We start from the raw sequence: 21,208 nt of genomic DNA on the forward strand, positions 1-21,208 counted from the left end.
TACGTTCAAATTTAACTTGCGATGTTCTCCCAGACTAATCCCCGCCCCCAATAACTTTGGATCATTCAAAATACGCAGTGGATGGATCGGGAACCAGTCTAGGTCCCCCAACTCTCCTTTTCTGGCCGTTGAAGGAGTACCAGTACTTGTGCACGGAGCCCATAGTGAGTGAATTCAGTTTTTTTTGTAGCCACCATGTGTATTATATAATATTAACATTGTGTATGGTACCAGCACAAGCTTTATGGTACATGTACAAAAACAAAAAGAGGAATGGGTTTTGTTTTCATACATTTGCCATAAAATGGTTTCAATTACGGACCACACCTTGGATACATGTACAAGTGCATGAACTGTTGTTGCAGTGCACATGTTTCCATGGGAGAATTCTGTTAATCATTACACTACACGTGTTTATGTGTACTGTACGTCGTAGCAATATGCAGCACAGGTGTGCATGCACAACCACATTTTTCTGTATTCCCATCATAGACAATTATTGATTTGAAATCTGTATTGTGCAATGTGCATGAATGTGCAATGTTTGGACGGTGTGTTGAGTTTTTCTAAAATCACAGCTGTGATTTGATTTACTATGGGTATCATTGTACATGTCTGAATATAATTTTGGGGTTTTTTTTGGCGTGGGATGGGAGTAAGTGTTCAAATACAGTAGGATGTGAACAATTGATATCATCCCACACTTATTGCAAGTTTTTAAGCATTTGTGGACAACTCATTTTGTAAATTTACAAATGGCCACCGCAGCTACTTTGATGCCCTTTTTCTTCAATTCAAGGAAAAATTGGGAAGGTTGAATCGGGGACCAAATCAAGACATACACTAAAACTGTTGCCAATGCAGTATTTGGTTTATAGCCCTTCACCGATGTATTTTTTTATAAACACTGTATACTCACTGTTGCCCCTGAGTGATATAGTGACAAAATCCCTAAGGTGGGACTCGAACCCACGACTTCGAAAAACACTCCAATTGGATGCACTAATTTCACTCTCTGGCTAAGACTGCGTTCCAAAGTGTATGGACTGAAATGGAGGTTATTCTGTGTTTTATTTACACTAGCGGGATGCCGCATGGGTGGAGTTTTGTAGGCTATCGTTTATACCGGTAGCATTGCAAATGTGCTTCTAGATCTCAGAATTTGGATGAGTGGGCCAAGTGGATTAGTAAATTTTGATATCTAAACTTGTTAAGAAATTAACAAAAGAAGCACTGTGTTACCTTTCGATTAATGTCAGCTTTCTTGTCTGACCTATTTCTTGTCAATATGATCATGCTTTCTTTTCTGAAGCTTCGCCCGGCATATTATAGTCAAACCCCCTATACGCGATCCTTGATGAACTCGCAAGTCTCGCTTTAATTAAATTTGTGTTGGGCAACGTGCGCATCAGAGCAAGGAACAGGGATGTACATGTACCCCGGCTGTACATGTACATGTACATGTCACAATAGAGTAGCTGTGCAAATGTAAGTTTAGTATCCAGGAACCAGGAAGAATTGTAAACCTGATTGTGTGAAATTTTTGTTGTTGCACTGTGGGAGTATTGATGTTGACTGTACATAGTTGACATACCGGATCCATCTACGTTGTACACTGTAACACTTGTACACTGCATCCTAATTGAGGAAATTAGAAAAATCAACAGAAAAACAGAGCCAACATCAACAGGGAAATCCCCCTTTAGGCACCCAATGTTTACATCGTTGACAACCGTACTGCTTCCACAATTGTCACCAATTGTGTGAATCGAGACATGCCTCGCTTAACTTTTTTTGAACTCTTACATGTATTCACGAATGAGAGGCACGTAAAAGTGATTGCCAAAACTCTTTGAAAAACTGCTTTGAGGAAATGTGCCACAATATCCGCATACGTATTGCACTTTTTGACCACAGTGGTGAGCCCTCAGTGGGATCGGGGACACACTGCGTACCTGCACAGGTTTGTGCGTGGAATGCGTGAAATACAGTGTACATACATGTACGTACACACAAGTAATTGTAATCCAAATCTAGCACCTTTGCGCCAGCACCAGACGTACGATCAAATGTCCCTTCCAGTGGTCTCTCCAACTTTCTCTTTGTAACCCCTGAGCCTGAGGGAGAGTTTGTTCACTGAGTCCATATTGTTGTTTGTTTGTCTGCACTCGTACTAGGGTCTTTCTACACAAAGGGTAACAAAAGTGTGACATTCAGAGGGCACCATGGACAGGAGTCTATACATGAAGTAATCTGTCATGTTTTCGCTCTTTCTACATCTATTATCCTAGTAAGAACACTGCCCACCAACAAGTTTGATAAATTTCTCAGGTTTCGAGAAATTATCTTCAAGATTTAACGTTCATAACATGGACAGACATTTCATTTTCAAGTGTTGGGAAGCAGTAAGTGAAATACATGAACTATCCCAAATTTGTTCCTAATGTAAAACTATCCATTGAGGGATTGCCACTGGCCAATCTCAGGTTAAACCTCTAGGGATTTTTAACTACAGCGTGTACACATCTTTAAGACTTCATGTTCATAACATTAACAAGGACAGAAACTTGTCACAAATTTCTGTCCATGTTATGTATCAAGTCGCATCTAGGTTGCTTTCATATTGAATGACACCAATTCTTTATTGAACATGTAATATATTGTTACTTCTTGAAGACTCAAGTTACAAAAAAAAAATACCAAAATGTAAACAAAACAATTCTCTGCTGTGATACATACATGTACATGTACCAGTAGTTCATGGGTTTTGTAAGCCCTTGGGGGTGAACAGCAACCTCAGCTCCCCCTGGGGTGCCATTTGCATCCCTTGGGGGGGGGGGGGAGGATGGACAAAACACCTTGGACTACATCATAGCAGACAACAATTATATGTATACACTGTCTGGAGATTCTGCAGGATGTCAATAATCCTTTCATCATGCATGTCTACACATTCACATGTACATGTGTACTTGCACACATTACATACATGTACACATATGGCATGCTTGCTCTATAGTCCGCAGTACCGGTAATTACAAGTGTAATCACAGACATGTACATTTAGCATCATGGATCAATTTGTTTGATCCCTTAGCAGAGGAGGTAGTAGGCAAATGTGACTTGTCATAATACAACAGATAGCCCGAGGTGCTAGCCGTGGCGATACAGGGTCGATGCCCATAACACTTCTGTGTATTGGATTCCTTCCACTTGAACTAGAACTTGATGGGGCGGAATAATGAAATGATAACAGTAGAGTGCTATGATGTACCTGGCCTGGAAGCAAGATGGTAAGGATGAGTCGGCTGCAGTCACCTGTGCCAAGGTTACACTTTTTGATTCAGGAACTCTGGATTTGTGGATTTGTCTGCTTTCTTTTAAGTAACTCCCAAGGCCCTTTTTGCTAGGAACCATCCATCCTCAATCCTCCAAAATCCTCCAATATTTTGCACTTATGTTCAAATGAAGGATACCCAGCGCCTCAATCCTTCAAATTCGTCAGACAGTCCCGCCTCAAAAAATGCATTCAACATTAAAATCCTCCAAAATTCTCCTCCTTTTCAAACACTGTTCATCATCAATTCTCCAAAAGTGTCACATGCTTAAACACCATTCAACCTCAATCCTCCGAAATCCTCTTGTTTTTCAAACACCATTTATTCTCAATCCTCCAAAACTGCCCTGAGGATTTTGGAGGACTGAGTTAGGAAAATTAAACTATTTTTCAGTCAGCTCACTGTCTGTGACTGCTCAAACAAATTTAAAAGGAGGGTTTGTTCCTTCGTTCCTAAGAAATCCATCTGTACATCTCGGCTAAATAGGGAGGTCCGAGCTGCCAGCTGATGGTGTCTTCATCCAACTCCAGGAGGGTTAATACATGTAAAGAAGCACTGTTCACTTATATCGTTTTCGAATCCCTGTTCTTGACAACACGTGTGTAACACGAGAACGTGTTCTCGAGCTGGTTGTTACGAACGCGTGGGTGCGTATCGCATCGATATAGAGCAATGCAAAATGGCTGACAATCGTCTGAAATTGTACTTAGGCCTATTCCAAATGAACGAGGACGACTGTTGCAAAACCGGACATGCGGGGATGAAATTGCAGACCTGCACTATAATGGTATTCTTCCAATCATTAGGGTATAATTGCAAAAAAAAAAAACCACAAAACAACTTCAGAATCTGCACAGTCCGCCATTTTGTTCAAGCTGCACCTCGCCGAACCCTCCATCAACCGGGGAGTGAAAAAATCGATCCGCGAACGCCCTCTCGGGTCTGCTCGTCACGTTCGAGACCGCTGTTCTCGTGTCGGGTTAACCCGAGTGTTGTCAAGAACAGGGATTCGAAAACGCCCTTCGTGTTTATGACCATACGTGTGTTACACATAAGCAGGTGACTGTTGCATACATAAATACTTTGTACATGTACATGTACCGATTGTGAAACAACCTTGAATGTACAGTAAATGCACATGAATGTAATTCAGTATTCATACTACTACTATCATTCATTTGAAACATACCGGTACACAGTATGTACACAGCATATCTTAGAATCCTAATTTTTTTCCCTACATTTACAGAAACACAACTTTTCTGAAATGATTTTCATTTAAAACTATGTACAAAATGTGACATGATAGTTACTTGGAATGGAAGGAAGTTCACATTATCCAGGAAGTGAACTGTACATGTATCTGGCGATAAACAAACATCCAGAGGAAACATTGCTGTGAGAACTTTCACTATTGATTTCGATGCATGCAATGACAAACTGTGTAACTGCAAGGAATAAGATACAAAGTACATTGTACAAAGTGCACTTCATAAAGTTCACACACTAAAATCAGAAAACACGTACCAGTACCAAACCATTTCAGATTTCACGTCAGATTTTGCGGTATTCGGAACGGATGACGGATAAGGCCAAAAAAAATAAGTCTCCGGTTTCTGGTATGGAGCCTGCCCAAAAAGTGGTGCGGCGACGCAGCTTCTTTTTTTTTTACCTGATTTTTTTGCCTCAAATTGTAGGCTGATGACTGCAAATGGTGCCCGACTAGACTTAGTGCAAATATATGGGAGTCCAGAGAGGCCACATAAAGCTTATTCTCGATCATAACCCCATCTAAAAACACGTTAAAATTGTGCAGCAGCAGGATTCCAGTCAAACCAGTGAGTTTGGCTGTTTTGAGACATCATCTTTCATTAAAAAAAAAACTTTTTCATTTTGCCGACGTGCATGGCTACGTGAAAACAAGGTTCGTGAAAACAATCCCGCACCTGGGTCCGTTCGATGTCAAAATAATCCCGGCGCGAACTGGTTTATACAGAACTGATAACTACTTTTTTCAGTTATCCCACATTCACTCAAATCCATTTGGCCTGCGCGGGTTTTCTTAATTAGTAAACGTTATTGTCACTGAGGCTTTCTTTAACTGGCTCATATATAACGTGATGGGCGTGCTGGTTTTCTTTCGGTAAATGTTAGTTGCTAGAGGTCTTCTTTAATTCCTCTAGTAAACTAGGAGTTTATTTTTTTTAAAAGCCGGCCAAAATAAAGTTATTAAATATCAGCCAACCAGAAAACGCCTCCGTGAAAATAAAGAAAAATAAATGAAAGAAAACCGGTGCCTGTCCTGAAACAATCACTGCAAAATTCGCCAGAATTGAAATACAATGTATGTTCCACTTCTATGAATTGGCAGTGTAATTACTTGCAGCGCAATTACTCGCTTTCACTTTCGCTTTCGCGACGAGTATGAACTGGCCTTAAGAATGTACAACTAGTTTACCGGACAGCATTCGACATAATGGATTTAGATTTTTTACTTACAATAATGCAAAGAGATTTTAGAGATTTCATAAAATGTTTTGCTACCTATGTCCGGGCTCTGTAGGATCACTTCCATAGTTATTAGGCTTTGTGGAGCTGACGTAAGGTGACAAATAAGTTTCCTCGTCCACGGCTTTCGCCCGGGGAATCGCCGGCAAGGGTAGATCCGGCGGTTTGAGTTGTCGCTGTCGTGGGGGCACGCAGGGTGCCAGACGCTTATGCAATGCTTGTCCCTCCTGATCTGCGAGCCGGCCCGGCCTGTTGTCCCCGCTGTTGTTTCTGCTTTTACTGCCGCTACACTGACCCCAACCCAAACTGAATTCCACGGTTATCTCTGCGTTCCATTCAGACATGTTGTTGGCCTCTCACTTCTGAACGTTAAGTCCTAAAATTACGATTGTAATTACCAGCATCCTGGGTTCTGAGGAAATGCATTCATCTCAATCAACTCGCAGTCCAATCCCGAATACAGATAGACACGATCGCTGTTTATTAAATTAATTCCACAAAACCGAGTCTAAGAATTCAAGATCTGCAGGAGGAGGTGCAGCCGAGTTGTAAATGTCTCACACTTGAGCGAGGACATTCGGAAAAGGCAAAATGCGACTCGGAAGAAGAGGAGCTGCAACACTTCCTGCCTTTTGCGATGTCATGTCGCAAGGATCAACTCTCAATGTCTTATTGATGCTAAGTATAGCCCCCTCGCGGTTCACTTGGGAGTGTAGCGTCTGGGCCGCCCGGCCGTGTAATTACATTTCTGCTGCACTTGGCTCAAGAGTCTGGGGGATTTCGGACTCGTCCACGGCCCATTGGTTAACACCTGATCAAGGTTAATTTGAAAAGTTTCCTGTTCGGATCTTCGAAATGGCCCACGGCCAAATTTCCATGATGAAAGGTGTCTGGCGGTGATGATGTACACCATGTACCGGTGCATGTAACAAGTTTAATTTATTATTGAAAGAGCTTCATTGTTAAGATCTGCAATTAATTATGATTCTAATTTCTACGGTAATGTGTGCCGGGTACAATGTATGTCTCATCAATTGCTCTACACAGTATAGACATTAAATAAAATTGTTTCTCAATACGGTATCCAATGGATCATCATTTACTAAAATCCCGGTATGTGCACTACAATACTAAAGTTGTGGGCAACATCATTGAAGGAATCTCCTGTATCTTCTTTGTTGTTTATGTTCAGGGGACTCGCACTCGACAAGCTTTGCTTTTTGTGGGTCCCCTGCATCTCTAGGTGGTATTAATCAAATGTTATTATTCTTATCTTTATATTCTAAAAAAATGTATAAATCATCATAAATTCTAAGTACAAACTGTATTCTTTTATGCCTTGAGATGAAATAAAGTAAAGTTTTACAAACCAAAAAAAAAAAAATGTTGTAAAGGTACATGTAGTGTTATCTTTCTTCCAACAGTTAGTTTGGTTTTCGCGAATTTCGCCTCAACTTTGCCAGGAATGATTTCAATGAAAACCTTGCTCCAACCTACCGGTAAATGTACCGGTACACTGTCAGGAAAAGGTTGAACTGTTGAACGTGTTTGCTCTTTGATTCTTTTGATGTGACAATGTGCAACAGAATGTCACACGTCAACATGAAATTGTTTAACTGAATTGATGCTTCTCCATTGCACACAGTAACATGTCCTTTACATTTTTGGAGACTTGAGCTGACAAGTGTTGTTACAAATGTATTAAAAATAATAACTAATTCTCAACAACTTCACGTTTTCATTTATTTATTCCTGTTGCCCCCTAAGGTAAGGAGAAATTTTTTTTCGTTATACATGTAAGTCATACCTTAGGGAGACACCGGACATTAGGGAGACATTTCAATGTCTCCTTTATGTGACAACTCCTATAATTTAGAGTCAACTTCTTAACCCTAACCCCCTAGGCCCTTGTTGCTTACAACCATCCTCAATCCTCCAAAATCCTCCAAAATCCTCCAAAATTTTCCAACTCTGCCTAAATTTTTCAAAATTGTCAGACAGTCCTGCCTCAAAATGCCTTCATCCTCAATCCTCCAAAATCCTCCTCATCCCAAAACTTTGCACCCGTGTTTAAATGAAGGATAACCAACGCCAAATCCTTCAAAATCATCAGACAGTCCTGCCTCCAAATGCATTCATCCTCAATCCTCCAAAATCCTCTTGTGCTTCAATCACCATTCATCCTCAATCCTCCAAAATCCTCATGTGCTTCAATCACCATTCATTCTCAATCCTCCAGAATCCTCATTTGATTCAATCACCATTCATCCTCAATCCTCTAGAATCCTCCAAAACCGCCAGGAGGATTTTGGAGGAGTGAGGTGGGTTAGTTAATGTCGCCAATAGGCTAGATCTATTGCTTGAGGTCCAAAACATAAATACATGTATACATGTACGGCAACATTCGTGGGGTACGATAGAGAAAAGTGGGTTACAATGTGGGTGTCACTAATTACAGTTGGAAAAATTATGTGCACAACCATATGGGAATGTCTTCCTAAGTATTAATTTTAATAAACTTATTCAGTACACTGTACATCTGTGCACAATTCTTGAAAGAACAAGGAGAAGGGTTTTGAGTAAAAAAAACAACCAAGCTTTTGACCCCGGTGACCCCACGATGACCTTTGACCCCAGTTTGGTCATGTGACATATTGGGGCAAGGCTCCCGATACTTTTGACAAAGTTTGGTTGAAATCGGTCAAAATATGTACATGTACGGTAGGAGCATTAGACAATGTCAGCGTTTGTTGCTAACTAACGGACTAACAAAGAGACATGATGATTTGTGGAACTGCTATACGTGTACATGTAGATCCACAGCCAAAAATGCGAAAACACTGCAAACCAGTCAAGAAACAAACAATTTGTGATGAACTAAAAAGTTACAGCATTCATAGTAATACACTGTATTTCACATGAAAACATGCAACAGATCCGAGCTGGATTCCTTTCCAAAGGGCAGGCTTATAATAGTCATGAGTCACTCAGGCTCAGACCATTGGAACCAAATGCTCTGATCAATCACGGGCTGACTGTAATAGAAAAACAACTCATAAATTTGGAGTGGTCATGAAACCAAAATGATTGCACAAAAGTTCAAATACCAAACAGGGCACACAAATTCCAATGGAAAATTGTCATTAGGAAATTTAATTTTAGTACATATTTAAACCGGTACATCAAAAAGTAACTAAAAATGTCATGTACATGTACATGATGTACAATGTATGTACTGGGATACTGCCATGGCTCAGTGCATTAAGCATTCAGAAAGAAAAGTCTTTATGTACCGGCACTTTACGTACAGAACAGACCTTTTGAAACTATTTAACACCAATAAAAAACCCACAAAGTTTGGTTAGGCCCCCTATGTTATTTTTTTCTCAAGATTTATGTACACATGTAGACAGAGACTCAGTTAAAAGTGCTTATCTATAAGTACACTAGTTTTTTTCAGGTAGCAGAATATTGTATGTCCATTTGAACTTGACTCTCCTTTTCCTTGTTTGATAATGTGAGTCGTACAACTTCCTTGTTGATTAACATGCACTGCACTTGATCTTCAGAGAGAATAGGATATATACAGTCGAATCTTGTTAGTACAAACTCTGTTAAAACAAAATTCTGGTTACAACAAACATAAAGCCTCAGTCCCGACTGTGCATTTATGTGCACAATGAATGGGACTGATGTTCCTCTTAATACAAAATTCTGATATAACAAACAATTTGGCTAGGTCCAAATGAGTTGGTATTAACGAGACTCGACTGTATAGAGATACGTGTACTGTACATACTCCTTGCTCCTGATGCTGCCCGTCCGCTTCGCCTTTTTGAAGAGCTTGGCTTTCTGAAGAGGGTTGTCTATCCATAGCGGGGTCTCACTGTCTTCTTCCATCACGGAAATTTGACACGACTTGCCAGCTTTCCAAACACCAATGTACATTGGAAAGCGATGGAAAAGCTTCTCTAAACAGCGAGTACTGCGCAATGAAACTACCCCGAACGAGTGCGATTTTCGCTGCTACAACTCCTACATGTAATAGTGCTTGATATACATAGATGTTGAAACTACATTACACACCGACATGTATGCCTTTTAGCACCTGTATATATGTAGTGTACCATGTTTCAACTTTCATTTTCATACTTTGTGTAAAACAACTTTCCATTCATCCTTCAGTTGGACATACACATAATGTTACTTGTAATACACGTTAGTTTTATTGCTTTGACCTACCGGTACGTACACGTAAACCAGGGGGCTATTTTTACACGAGGTCAGCATTAAGGATGTGACTTTTGCGTTTAATTTTTTAAGCATTTAGCAAAATAGAGTTAAAACAACATTTTAATTTATGCTAAGCCATTTGACAAAGGCTGCCACCTCGCTATTTTCTGCATTTTCCTCAGTCATACTGATGGTCTGCATTTTCTTCAGTCATACTGATGGTCTGTATTTTCCTCAGTCATACTGATGGTCTGCATTTTCCTCAGTCATACTAATGATAAATGTACATGTGCATGGACATGGACATACGTACTTTTCAGGGATTAAAGTGGACTCTGACAATTTTGCCTGAAATTTGAAGTAAACGTTAACAAAAATATATACACATGTGTGGCACTAACACAATTTGAAATCAGGCAATGGCAGGAGGACTGATACCAATGCAGGCCTTCTGATTTGAGGCGTGCGATCGCACCCCCACGCCATCACACGCCTAAAAGCTTCCTGAGAAGTGCGAACAATTGCACGCCTGAATCCCTCAGTACCGCACACTTCGGCATACAGAGTTACGGCATAATTATACTTCATAATTTGTGAAAAATAATGTACAATGTACGTTGGTGAAGAGAAAATGGCGTTACTGTAAACCAAGATGAATATTATAAAAAAATATCAGATTGTTCAGTCCCAGTTTGGACCACAGAATCACACGCCTACAAAAATCACACGCCCAAAAAATCCAGGTGACTGCAATGGCAAGGTACATGTACTTTATAGTCTGCGAATTTAAGTTTAACACAATTGAGCTCCTACATTTGTTTGCTCATTTCTTGACTTCATATTCACTTAAATATTCGCATAAATCTTTATTCACGTGATGTACAGGAGCATAATAAGTTCAGGTAGAAGCACCTGTTCATTGACATACATTTACAAGCATAGAGCAAGGAAACACCTTGTTACAACTCAATGGAAATACATGTACAAAGTTACTGCATAGATCTATGCATTTATAAGTACTTGTCAACCTGTTCATGAACGGTCATCATTGATGAGTCCTGCTGTTTGTTATGGTGCCATGGTACACTGTACAATGAAGTTATGTGCTCTGACACCCACCAAGGCTTTTAATACTACTGTGGTGGATGACCTTAAAACCCAGACAAAGGGTTAGCACCTATGGTGGTGTGGTCATTTGCCCAAAACTTAGAGTCAAAGCCTTTGTATTAAATATCACCAACAATTGTTACACGTTCCGGTATGTACATTGTACATGTACATATATACACAGCCCACCTTGGTATAATTTATAAATGAATGAATAATATACCGGGAGTTTTGGTAGTTAACTTTTTCTGGAACTTTGTAATGACAATAGACTTTCAAGAGACGCAGGTTCTTCTGTCAAAAGTACATGTGCCGGTACACATGCCCCCCCCCCCCCTTGCAATTCAACTTATAACTTATCATAATACCAGGTGAAAATGAACCGACATTCTGAAAGCCTCAGGCAGCCTACAGGTGGGTCGTAAAACAAGGCGAGTCACCGCAGTTTGCTTTCTGATCTAACCGATACAAGTAGTGGGCCCTGACCTAATCTGGCATTCTCGCTGCATGTAAGCTACATGTTATTGTTAACATTGAGGTGTTCATTTGACTGCGCAAAGCCTCAACAATTACCCCTTTCCAAACGCAGCCCATGTGCACAATGTGTAACTCATTGTTCTTTGACAATGTGTACAGACATGTACTGGCAACTACATGTACATACTGTATGTATACATGTACACTTCTAGTCTACCAGCACGACAATGTGTAATGTTGATTTGCTTTTCGCTTCATAAGTAACAAGAATCCAAACTAAGTGCATTCTACTTGAAGTTAGATAATGAATAGTAAGGGGAAAGGGGGAAACAATCAGCAACTAATCCACCCCTCCCCACCCCTTCCAGTTCCAGCCCCAACCCCCAAAACTTTATGGCGAAGGGAACAAACAAACCAAAAACAGTTTTCTCCCAATAAGGAAGCTCTTTCAAAATCCAACAATTGCAGTTCAGACGTGTTTCTAAAGGCAGTTATTTACAGAAGTCCTGCACGAATCCGAACCGTATCCGCATTATGCAGGAAATGGAATATTTCCTGATGAAACTCAAACCCCATGTACCGTACACGGCCATGGTAAAGACCCATGCAGCGGTATCTGACACTTTAACCTAACTGCATCCTGATCTCAAAAGAAAAGTTCCTGTGGAGGGTTGAGTATCAGCACTCAAGGCTTTTCAAGCCAATGCAGTACATTCCTGTACATGTGTGCAGTACACTGTTTGAATCTGCAGTTTCCCCAAATCCTCACCAAAGTACACAAGGCAATTCCAACATTATAAATGTACACTTTATGTGCGTGACAGAGCCAAATAACCATCTTCTAATAAATGATTGAAAGAAACGATCCAACACTCCTAGTCTGTTGTCTTCTTGATACAAGATGATGGATATGTACATTTTTAATATTAGGGCCTACATTTTCCGGTTTATTCACTGAGTTATTAACCCTCGCTCTCTTACAGGCCAATGACTCTACAACATTTTTAAAAACTAGAGTCCATTAATAAGGGAATAAATGTGTGCTCCGGAGGTTTTTATCACTCTGTTTAAGACCGCTTAGAGTCTGGGTGCTGATAATTACCCGAGCCGGAGGCGAGGGTAATTATCAGCACCCAGACTCTAAGCGGTCTTAAACAGAGTGATAAATACCGACCGAGCACATATATTCCCATTCATAAAAAAATACCTTTTCGGTAAAAAAAAATCAAATAATTTGTTAGAAAAATCCCAATTTTGTTCAACAAGTTCACTTCATGTTTTTGAAACATCCCTCTAGCTAAATAATGGAGTGTTCAGCTGATGATTAAGATGTAAACAACCCTTTCATGGAGATTGACGCGAGCGTGGCACGTTCTGTGTGATGTCGTGAAGAACGCACCTGGGGCGTTGCGTTTTGAATTTAGAACTATAAAATTCTGACTCGCTGGTAGTGTTGCGCATGCCTACGTGAGGATTGTGAACGTTCAACCAATAAAACGGTAAGAGGCACCGGATTTTTAGGAGTCCACATTTTATTGTGACACTGGAAAAGTGTTTAAGACCAGCTAGCCATGTCTTTATCATCTGTTTAAGACCGGCCACATGACGGGCTCTCGACCAATAGGAATAGCTAAACTGTCTGAGGTATTTATGAATTAGCCTTAACACACATTGTACGCTAACTTCTTGAAGCAATATGCTTCAGACTACGATCAGAAACAGGACAAAGTCCTGGCAATTCTGAGAAGGGCCCAGTTGACAATGATACTGGCTGATGATTGCTTCTCCATGGGAAACACAGAAAAGGCTTGGAAAAAAAACCAAGTGCAGTTAAATTTCAAATGAGAACTTGAAACTCTGCAGGTGAAACAACCTGGACCTCCATTGGGACGTTTGAGAATTTAGGTTACACGTACATGTACAAGACCTTGGTTTGAAGACCTGTACATGGACCGTTACAGAAACCAGCGCTATAAAGCACGAAGGGGCAATTCCATTAGAAACTTGGGCTTGCTGATCAACAAACAAATAAATTAAAGTCCACAAAAAAAATTGTTGGTAAGCATCCACGCCCGACCCAAAAAATCTGTCCGCCCTTGATATTTTTTTTTATCTTTGTTGTTTTTGGAAAAAAACCAAGAAGTTAAAAATCAAGCTAAAACAACAAGAGATCTGGAAATCCATCGGGATTCCGCCTTTTTTCGAGCAGACGTGATTTTTTACTCGTATCGACTGCCCTTAAACATTGTGATAGTGCCTAGGGAACGCTGATGTGAATAAACGCCTAATCTGATTGCCAGACAGCTGCTTTCGAGATCAAGGTGCGGCAAAATCGTTGACACGTGATGCATATATCGATCATATCTAAACTGCTTTCCGCCCGGTCCCTTCACCATCAGTATGGTCCGTGCAGGAACCAGTCCACGCATAACCTAGTTCCAGACTCTCCACTGTCGTTCAAAACACTCATATTTACACAAACTAGAACCAGTCTATTCATATTATCTTAAACGATATCGTGCACGGTATTAACAAAATCGCACTCGATCTCAAAAGACTCTCTCCGTGATCATATTACATTATTAGGCACTTACTCTTTGTTTTTGCATTAGTACACGCTGAGCACCATCACAATGATGTCACTGCCTCGCCATTCAAACGAATTGGGAGTTCAACATGCCAACGAACCCGAGGGGCGCACTCGGAAAAGAACAGAAACTTTTACTTTTCACCCTAATCATAATTAAACCTTAGTACCATCATCTTAATTCTTGATCTTTACTGGAGACGGAGGTGGCGTATTTGGTATTAAAGTTGGGGCAAATTTCGGCAATGTTGCCAGTAATCAGTGGTGTAGTATTAAGTTTATCTAAACTGTTGAAATACATCTCTGGTAATCTCAATAAATTTATCAATAAAAAAAAAAAAAAAAAAAAAAATCCTTACCGAATTCCGAACCAGAAAATTGAGATCAAAAGGATGCTATTTAAAACTATTTTGAGGCCTATTTTGTTTATATGGACAGGGAATGGGGCTCTACACTCACACAATCGCCATTGTGTACACATGAGGCTTATACGGCTTATTAAAGAACAGAAAAAATGCAGGACCAGTTCACGGACACGGCTATTTATTTATTAAATTTAAAAGCAGTAAACTAAAAACACTCTTTTTTATAATTCATTTGACTTGTCTTTGAAATGAACAATATCGAAAAACAAAACATAACAGTTTAGACCTACCTCATGGTGAACTATCTGGTCCTTTGCACCCAGTAAAGTTGGATGATGTACCGGGCACTTTGTGAAAGCACTGTGTTACGGGATTTCCTTATGTTCTTCTGTCATCGACATCCGCCGTACAAATTCAATGGGATGAACAACGCACGTCAACGGCCGGCCGGGCGGCTGTGCTGTGACAAAACTGAAGTGACGTTCAAGGCCGGTCACCAACCACCACACAATTTCGATCGAGAGTAAACAACTCACAGCAATTGTTGCCAAAAAATTTTGTTAACCTACGTCAAGATTTCAGTCAATTGCAGCATGAAAACTCAGATTAAATTCACCCAAACACGATTCCGAAGACAGGACGCCCACAAGAAGTCGCCATTTTCGGCCAGACTAGAGCATCTCAATAATTCCTGTGGGGGAGTCGATTAATTTTTCAGATGGGGGTGACATTTAAAACAATAAAGAAACAACAATCTTTTGAGAAATAACACAAATTAGATTGGATTAGATATTTTAAAGAGTTTTTTTTTTCTAATTTCGTATTTCCTGATGAGTAAACCTCATACAAATGTTGCATTATTTTATTCCCTCCTTTTTGTTTCACTTGTTTAGAATGCATAACGCTTATCGATACTATCAAGAACGCCCTCTCAAGTTCAATGACTGAAAACCTTTTCTGTTCCTGGACGCCGAAACGTGATTTCAATGCCGATAATATATCAAGGCTCAAGAGCCTGACTATTTCAGCAGAAATTTTTCCAGCTGGCACAGATCGTCTGAAAGCCGCTAATAATCTCTTTTAATTCTCACAATGACTTACATCAATTCATGGGAGGAATTTGCAAAAGCTGCAGAAAAGTTATATCTTACTAACCCGTCAAAGGTTTGTAAAATTGTGTTAGTGTCTGCGATTTCGTCGATCGTGTAGTTTGTACTGCCCGGTTCGTCATATTGATACTCATCATACACATTCGCGCATAGCCATAGGCCTATACAGATATTTCCATTTATTCCTACCGCCCATTGGCTAAACACGCAAGTTATTTGAGTTAACTTCTGGTGCGGTTCCAATGGTTAATGTGCAGTGGGCGTGCAAATGACGTCTCATCACACTACCGAAACAGAGAACAGAATCCACTTTTAATTTATTTGACTTACCCCCCCCCCAAAAAAAAACCCCCAAAAAACTATGCAGGTACAAATGTACATGTAGGCCTATGCTATGTTGTAGTATAGAGGGCAAGGTTTTGAACCTTTTTTTGAGGGAAATTTGGGGGTAACCGTAAAGTGATGATAACGATGACAAAACGTAACACGAAAACAAAGATGACGATCACTGCGATGTACTTGTACCGTGAACGCCCAACCAAGGGGCGCTGAATCACACAGCACCAACCTTAAACTACTTATGAAAATCGTTATTTCTACCCCAAGAAACTGTTCAGAATATCAAAAAAGGTGTCATTGGAAGTGAGAGAAGTCTGCTTTAGGTTGAAAAGGTCATTTTTGAATGATAGAAAACATTCTGGACTCTAATTTTATCGAAACTAAGGTACATTGTAAGAGGGGCCCTTAACTACACGATCGCCAATAGGCTATGTATAGTCTATGGAATCGCCCACCAAAACCATCAATTTAACCTCCACAAAGGATCCCAAAGTGCCAAATACGCCACTTCGGGATCCCGCAGAGATCGAGAAACTATTAGATGGTGTGACTTAGGTTAAGTTTCTGTTCTGATGAAAAGAGAAATTTCCTGTTCAAGTCCAAGATCTGCTGTTCATTCGTTGACATGTTCAGTTTTGATTCGTTTGAACACATTGAACAGCGAAGCTGTGACCTCGTTACAAACGAGTCCAGCGCTGGTGTGATCCCGAAGAACAAATGCGTACCCTGATCGCAGACAGTGTCTGACACAATTGCAGAATGCCCCACCACTCGATCTATCCACCTCGTCACGGTTGATTGTCCTCAATAAACCTTCTTAGTGCTACCTGTATGTACATGCATCATGCTCCCCAGCACTCAAACTCTGTATCCACCTAGCCGGCAACAGGGTACATGTACATGTAATTAGTGCGGACTTATATTATCAATTCCCATTCGTTTTGCATTCATTGTTCTCAAGGGACTTCCACTTCATTCTGTCTACAGCCACGTAGCCGGCAACACGGTACTTGCTTTGGACTTATAGATTTTTTTCCAGCAATTCCCGCGCAGCCAGATGATTTTAGGGGTTTATTTCCGAGGGGTGGGGTTTTCTGCAATTACTTCCAGTGTCTTTTCGGGAGTGCGAAATTGTAAAAGTAGAAAAACACAAGTAGGAAATAATGTTGGTTTGAAGAGATCAAGTTACCAAACTTAAATAGTATAACCTCAGGAAATTTAATTTTCTATATTTCTTATTTCAGGCCAGAATTGTGTTGAAGTACCGGCACTGTGATGGCAAGTTAGCTATGAAGGTCACAGACGACATTGTGGTAAGAACCTCACCCTCCCAGAACCAACAAAATCCACTAAAAGTTTTTTTTTGGGGGGGGGGGGATTTTTTAAGGATAAAGACACAGGTAAGCCCAGCTAGGGGATTAATGCCCCTTGAAATGTTTAAGTACAAAGAAGCAGCCCTTGGTTTCCTGCACACTTTAATAATCAGTGGTAGATGTTGGAAGATTTTGAACGTTCCTAGCAAAGGTGCCTTTTTGACTTTACTAGGTCTTCAATGAAAAAGAAAAGTTATTTGAGAGCTGATTTATATGTGTTGGAATGCAAAATATGGGTAATAGAAGAACGATAAAGAATGTTGTCAGATTCGAACCAGCAAACCGATCCCACAAGCTCGATTTACATTACCCCAACGCAAATTCCATCTTATGAAAAGAATATTGCGGTTGGCAACTTGTATATTGCATTTGCAGTGACTTACACTAATTTCACCAACAGGATTGAGTTTCTAGACTAGTCAGTCTGTGTAATTTGTGCGATTCACAATGCAGTACGCCACCAAGAGTTTGCCATGGAGAGTCAATTTTTTAATTTTACGATCGACAAAACATGGTCCATTGGAATGAGTGTCAGCAGACAGCTTGAGCTGATATAGATCAGGGCATAGCATTCTGCCGCGTTACAAAAACACCATATTTATACAAATAAAGGAAAGGGCAAACATAAACTTGAATCATACGTTCATGAAACTACTCACCGGAAACATTAACAATTTCAAATGTTCCGCGCTGCGAATTTGTGGACCATCTCCCACAATGCACAGGGAAAAATGAACTCTCCGTGGCAAACTCTTGGTGGCGCACTGCATTGTGCATCACCCGAATTCTGCATAATGCAAAATCAAATCTGTGAAAACTGTAGATATTACCACATGTCTTGCATCTCTATTGAGCAAAGTTGCACTAAGTCTAAGATGAATATTGAGAATTTTTGCTCTTCTCTCCAACTGCAGTGCCTTCAGTACAGAACAGAGCATGCACAGGACGTCAAGAGAATAGAAAAACTCAACGGCAAACTCATGAGACTCATGGTGTCCAAGTAGAGACTCACCACTCAAAGGCAACTCCGTGAAATGACTTTGCAAACAGTGTGTTAGTGTGGATGCAGGCTGATACGTTTCCGTGGGAAAGATGCACGTCACTGCTACAAGGACAGCACTGCGGCACTGCCCAGCATGTTGCCTCAGGGCGCATTTGGAGAGGAGGATTTTGTTATTTATATTCCCACTGGGAAAAGAATGTCTCTTGGTACAGCTTTGAAAATATTAACTTTTATTAAACTGACCATCTCTGCCGAAGTGTACAGCTCGCTGTTGTGACTCAGCATGCATGAGTAGGTTTATTGCACAGTCATGATATTGTTGATCGTAGCAGATCTATGCACAACGTCCGTACTGGAGAGAGAACAGCCAGTTCCATTTCCAATATCACCAAGCATCACCTCAGAAAAAAGATTAAGTCTAGGGACTAGACTTTGTTATGGCTTGATACACGATAACCCATCGCCGCAAGAGGGCGTTATCACGACCAACCAATATCACCCACGAATCCGTCAGGAACAACGTCTAGGGAGATCGGTTGTGTAATGCGCGCGCACCTGTTTGGCCTAATACATGTATATGCAGCGTGCATTCAAAAGATTTCACTGTAGTTCCGAACCAATATCTTAATTTCTTCCAGTAGTATAAAAGACACAGGAAGACTTTTGTGCAACTTCACTGGTCAGCTTTTTTGTGGTTCATAGTATGTGTGAGACTTCAAATAGACCGCAAAAGTAGCGAATGCGCACTATTTCCCCCCATTTTTCGGCGGGGGGGGGGGGGGGGGGAGATTTTATGAATCTCCCTAGACATTGCTTCTTATGGGTTCGTGGATGATAATGGTTGGTTGTGATTACGCCCTCTTACAGCAATGGGTTATTGCGGCGGCGGGTTATCGTGTATCAAACCATAATGACGTCTCGCCCCAAGACTAGAAAAGATGCTGCACAAAGTCTTCTTACATCATCTAGAGAAAGTTCATTTAAAGTATTTCCAAGTCGTTTGACTTCCTTCAATAAACCCATTGATAGTCGTAATGCTTGGACTATTTGACTATGCATATAAACAATAATGCTGTATAATTGTTTTACCCCACTTTAAGACTTACTCTTCGTTCAGTTTGTAGACCAAGTAAAATAAAGCTTGATTTACACATGAATTTAAGCCTATTCCTGTTGTTTTTGTGTTAACCTTGTGACATTATGTGAGACTGACATTTCTTATCAATAATTATTTAATGTGCTTTGTCAGTCCCTTTACTCATGATTTTTTTTTCTTCTTTAAGACCATTGGATGTATCCTTAATTCTTTTCCTAAGCAAACATAGGGAGATTTCCTGAAATAAAAATGAGAAAATAAGTTAGGTTTTGAACATCCGTGTCTTTCATCAGTGACTTGAATTGGTCCAGTTTGCAGGAGGTCCTTTGGTGCTTGGGACAATCCCGGCCAAAATGTTTGGGACACTTCCTGAGCCTGCCACGTTTACCCACTCCCCCGCTCCCCCGGTCAATGCTGTTCTCTCCAGCTGATGGAGCACACACTGCGCAATGAGAGACAACATCGAACGGGGGCTGGGGGGTTGGGGGCCCAGCGAGATTTGGTCAGGATTGGAGATTCGATGGTTGGCCTATAGACAGCCCAACACGACCATGAAGCCCCCTTTACTGGCAAAAACATTGTTCTCGCTGTTGTAAAGATAATCTGTTAAAGGGCAGTTGCTTTGTACAATAGCTTGCACAATGGTTTCTCCATTGAAGGGGGCCTCATGAGGGTACAGTGATCACGTGCCCAGGTGTGCTATCGTGCAAAGCTCTTTCCGTTTCTGCAGTTCTAAGCGATAGCACACGCCGCCTTGCACCACCGGAGCGTCTTATTAATGGAGCCGCAAACCACGGCAAAATTCGGGGCGTGGTCTTTATATTCTCAAGTAAACCACAGAGCTGTAGTACCAGGTGCGTATGGGGGGGGGGTCCCCCAGCTCTGTCGATTGTGTTTTTTTTTCATAGAAATTCATTAAAAGTAATGCGACCCCCCCCCCCCCCCCCCCATCTGACATCTTAAAAAAATTACTGGTAAGAATGTCCGCCTCGTGCACAAAATACGGACAGAGCCAGCTTGGTTAGGGGATATTTGTACACTGTACTGTACAGTGTTAAATAATCATTGTATTTGAACAGCCCCCCCCCCCCCCCCCCACACACACACACCTATTGATTTTCGGAGGCCTGGTGACCAAGTGTCCAGAGAAAAAACCTGGCTACATTTCAGGGTTTTTTTTTTGCTGATAGACCCCCCCCCGATTTTTTTTTTAAACCTAACAAACACCCAGGATCTGGATACATGGAATGCAATACAACTTTATCCCTTGATTTGTTCTTCACGTACCATTGGCCAATTAATCAAGCATGGCATATACCGTCTTTGCCACGTCGCACAGTTGAAGCCAGCTGTCACTGCTAAAAAAGGAAAATTCATCACCAACTTGCAAGAAACAATGCAACCAAATAAACACAAAACTACGTAACTCTGAACAAGGTACTGACGAAACCTTGGCCTTGTCAGAGATTCATCTCTACCCTAAAATCTTTTAGGAGTCTCGAAGGTCAAACAACTCTACTACTCAGTCGACCAAAGTCGGGCTACAGGTCAAACCTTAATGCAAATACACTTAGGCTTCATCTTCTTCGTCTGATATTTTGTTTCATATGGCCAGAGTCTTCCAAGTAGGGGCCTAAGACCTGAAGCCGAGGTTTCTTCAACTCCTAAGCAGC

At 40.8% G+C, this 21,208-nt stretch overlaps 2 protein-coding genes across 2 annotated transcripts in view; one reads left to right on the forward strand and one right to left on the reverse strand.

Annotated features, from left to right (window-relative positions):
* Positions 1-15,307, reverse strand: part of LOC119721178 (vasodilator-stimulated phosphoprotein-like) — a 64,470-nt gene extending 49,163 nt beyond the window's left edge. The window contains exon 1 of the mRNA XM_038191077.1: positions 14,906-15,307. Coding sequence (XP_038047005.1) covers positions 14,906-14,910 — 5 coding nt within the window. The 5' untranslated portion in view covers positions 14,911-15,307. The remainder of the gene's footprint in view (positions 1-14,905) is intronic.
* Positions 15,308-15,590: 283 nt separating this feature from the next.
* LOC119721179 (signal recognition particle 9 kDa protein-like) lies at positions 15,591-19,809 on the forward strand. The gene is made up of 3 exons (XM_038191080.1): positions 15,591-15,779; positions 17,308-17,376; positions 18,351-19,809. The coding sequence occupies exons 1-3, from the start codon at positions 15,708-15,710 to the stop codon at positions 18,438-18,440; spliced, it is 231 nt and encodes a 76-aa protein (XP_038047008.1). The 5' UTR covers positions 15,591-15,707; the 3' UTR covers positions 18,441-19,809.
* Positions 19,810-21,208: the final 1,399 nt, after the last annotated feature.

Source organism: Patiria miniata, unplaced genomic scaffold, assembly GCF_015706575.1.
Source record: "Patiria miniata isolate m_02_andy unplaced genomic scaffold, ASM1570657v1 HiC_scaffold_13, whole genome shotgun sequence".
In the NCBI taxonomy this organism is placed as follows: domain Eukaryota; kingdom Metazoa; phylum Echinodermata; class Asteroidea; order Valvatida; family Asterinidae; genus Patiria; species Patiria miniata.

Bases quoted from the DNA above. Each gene is read 5' to 3' on its own strand.
- LOC119721179 (XM_038191080.1), top strand. From the start codon at position 15,708: ATGACTTACATCAATTCATGGGAGGAATTTGCAAAAGCTGCAGAAAAG. The intron at 15,780-17,307 runs GTTTGTAAAATT...TTCTTATTTCAG, and splicing joins ATCTTACTAACCCGTCAAAG to GCCAGAATTGTGTTGAAGTA. The intron at 17,377-18,350 runs GTAAGAACCTCA...CTCCAACTGCAG, and splicing joins AGGTCACAGACGACATTGTG to TGCCTTCAGTACAGAACAGA.